This window comes from Ursus arctos, unplaced genomic scaffold, assembly GCF_023065955.2.
Source record: "Ursus arctos isolate Adak ecotype North America unplaced genomic scaffold, UrsArc2.0 scaffold_18, whole genome shotgun sequence".
NCBI classification, from domain to species: domain Eukaryota; kingdom Metazoa; phylum Chordata; class Mammalia; order Carnivora; family Ursidae; genus Ursus; species Ursus arctos.
The window spans coordinates 48,886,533-48,888,599 of NW_026622852.1; the positions used below are offsets into that span (position 1 = coordinate 48,886,533).

Genomic DNA, 2,067 nt, shown 5'->3' on the forward strand with positions numbered 1-2,067 from the left:
TAAAAAAACGGACCTGGATGGAGTAAATTTAATTTTATCAAAAATGGAATTATAAATATATATGTTGTTCTCAAATTTTACCGTAAAAAATCTTAAACTGATTACATAATTATTTATAATTATTATATATAATTATATATTATTAATTATTTTCATTTCACTTTAATTTTTAAATGTAATTAAAACATTATTTACTTAATTATATTATTCTTCAGTGAAAAAAACAGATGGGATCTGTGGGATCAGAGCACACTTGTACTGCCCTGTGTCATGGGGACAGCTGGAATAGTTTGAAGGAGACTTGGATAGCTGGTCAGGTGCTGACGTCAATCTATAACTTTACAGAGATGGATCCAAATGGTCTTTTTTAACACACCCAATTATAAATTTGAGCTTTGCCAAAACAGAACTGTCTAAACCACATGATGTTTCTAATATGAATATGAAATACTTTCAACACAGCATTATTATCCTTTTTTCTACTTATAATAAAAATTTGTTTCATACAGAATTCCAGACATGGACAGAAGAAACCAGACCAGCATCTATGAATTTCTTCTCGTGGGCCTCTCTGAGCGGCCAGAGCAGCAGCCTCTCCAGTTCGGGCTCTTTCTGGCCATGTACCTGGTCACCACTGTGGGGAACCTGCTCATCATCCTGGCCATTACCTCTGACCTACACCTCCACACCCCCATGTACCTCTTCCTAGCTAACCTGTCCTTTTCTGACATTGGTTTTGTCTCCACAATAATTCCCAAGATGCTAGATAATATTGGCTCAGGAAGTAAACTGATTTCTTATGATGGGTGTCTGACACAGCTTTATTTCTTTGGCCTATTTGCAGATCTGGACAACTTTCTCCTGGCTGTGATGGCACTTGACCGCTATGTGGCCATCAGCCACCCCCTCCATTATGCCATGACCATGAACTTCCGACGGTGTATCCTGTTGGTGACTGGGTCATGGGTGGTCACTACCTTCCATGCCCTAGTGCATACCCTCCTGGTGATGAGGCTTTCTTTCTGTGGCCCCAATATCATCCCCCATTTCTTCTGTGATCTGGTCCCACTCCTGAATCTGGCTTGCTCCAGTACTTATGTCAATGACCTAGTGCTCATCCTTGTGGCAGGAACATTGCTGATTGGACCCTTCATCTGCATCCTTACATCTTACTTCTATATTGCTTTGGCTATCCTAAGAATCAATTCCACAAAGGGTAAGCAAAGGGCCTTCTCCAACTGCACCTCCCACCTCTCTGTGGTCTCTCTATTTTATAGCACAGCTATTGGGGTCTATTTATGTCCTCCATCATCCCCCTCAGGTGGAAAGGACAGAGTCTTCTCAATAATGTACACGGTGGTGACCCCCATGTTGAACCCCTTCATCTACAGCCTAAGAAACAGGGATATGAAGGGGGCTCTGGGAAAACTACTCAGAAGAAAAACGCTCTAACATTCTTTCCCAGGACCTTACAGTCTTGACTCCAGGACTCAGAGCTGGGAGTTGAAATTGGCCTCCTGAGAGCCTAACCACTGTAGTTTCCCTGAACTTGAGACTTCTTTTTTCTTATGTTTATATTTCAAAGTACAGATAGACATCTGAGGACAGGGAGGGATCGGTGATAACAGCAACCTCAGATCATCTCTGTGAAATGCCCACACTCCGAGTAGTTTACTACCCACTCTCAAAATGGCTCTTGTTATTTTTACTGGTCTCAAAGCAAAGCCGGTGGGGGGGGGGGGGGGCTTGTATACATATAAAATGAAAATGAAAGTCCAAACTTTTGTTCAGCTCAAGTTATAACAGAACTATAGAAGATGTCCTTGGCCCAAGAATATAGGACTCATAATGTCTGGTAGCAAGAAATACAAAGGAAGTAGCCTGATACTTTATATTTAAACAGGCAGTGTTCTATCGAAATGTCAGAATGGGGTGTTAGTTTAAGCCCTGGGTTCCAGGGTTGGCTTTGCCAGAAATGAACTGTGTGACAGCTGGATAATCACTTGATTGTCTCTGAACCTTGGTTTCCTGAAACTTTTATAAAATAAGGTGACTGGGTGGGAAAGA

The 2,067-nt window shown here is 41.4% G+C and overlaps 1 protein-coding gene across 1 annotated transcript; it reads left to right on the forward strand.

Moving 5' to 3' along the window:
• Positions 1 to 519: 519 nt before the first annotated feature.
• LOC113266615 (olfactory receptor 1361-like) lies at positions 520 to 1,452 on the forward strand. The gene has a single exon (XM_026514349.3). It carries the CDS (start codon positions 520 to 522, stop codon positions 1,450 to 1,452), a length of 933 nt encoding a protein of 310 aa, XP_026370134.2.
• Positions 1,453 to 2,067: the final 615 nt, after the last annotated feature.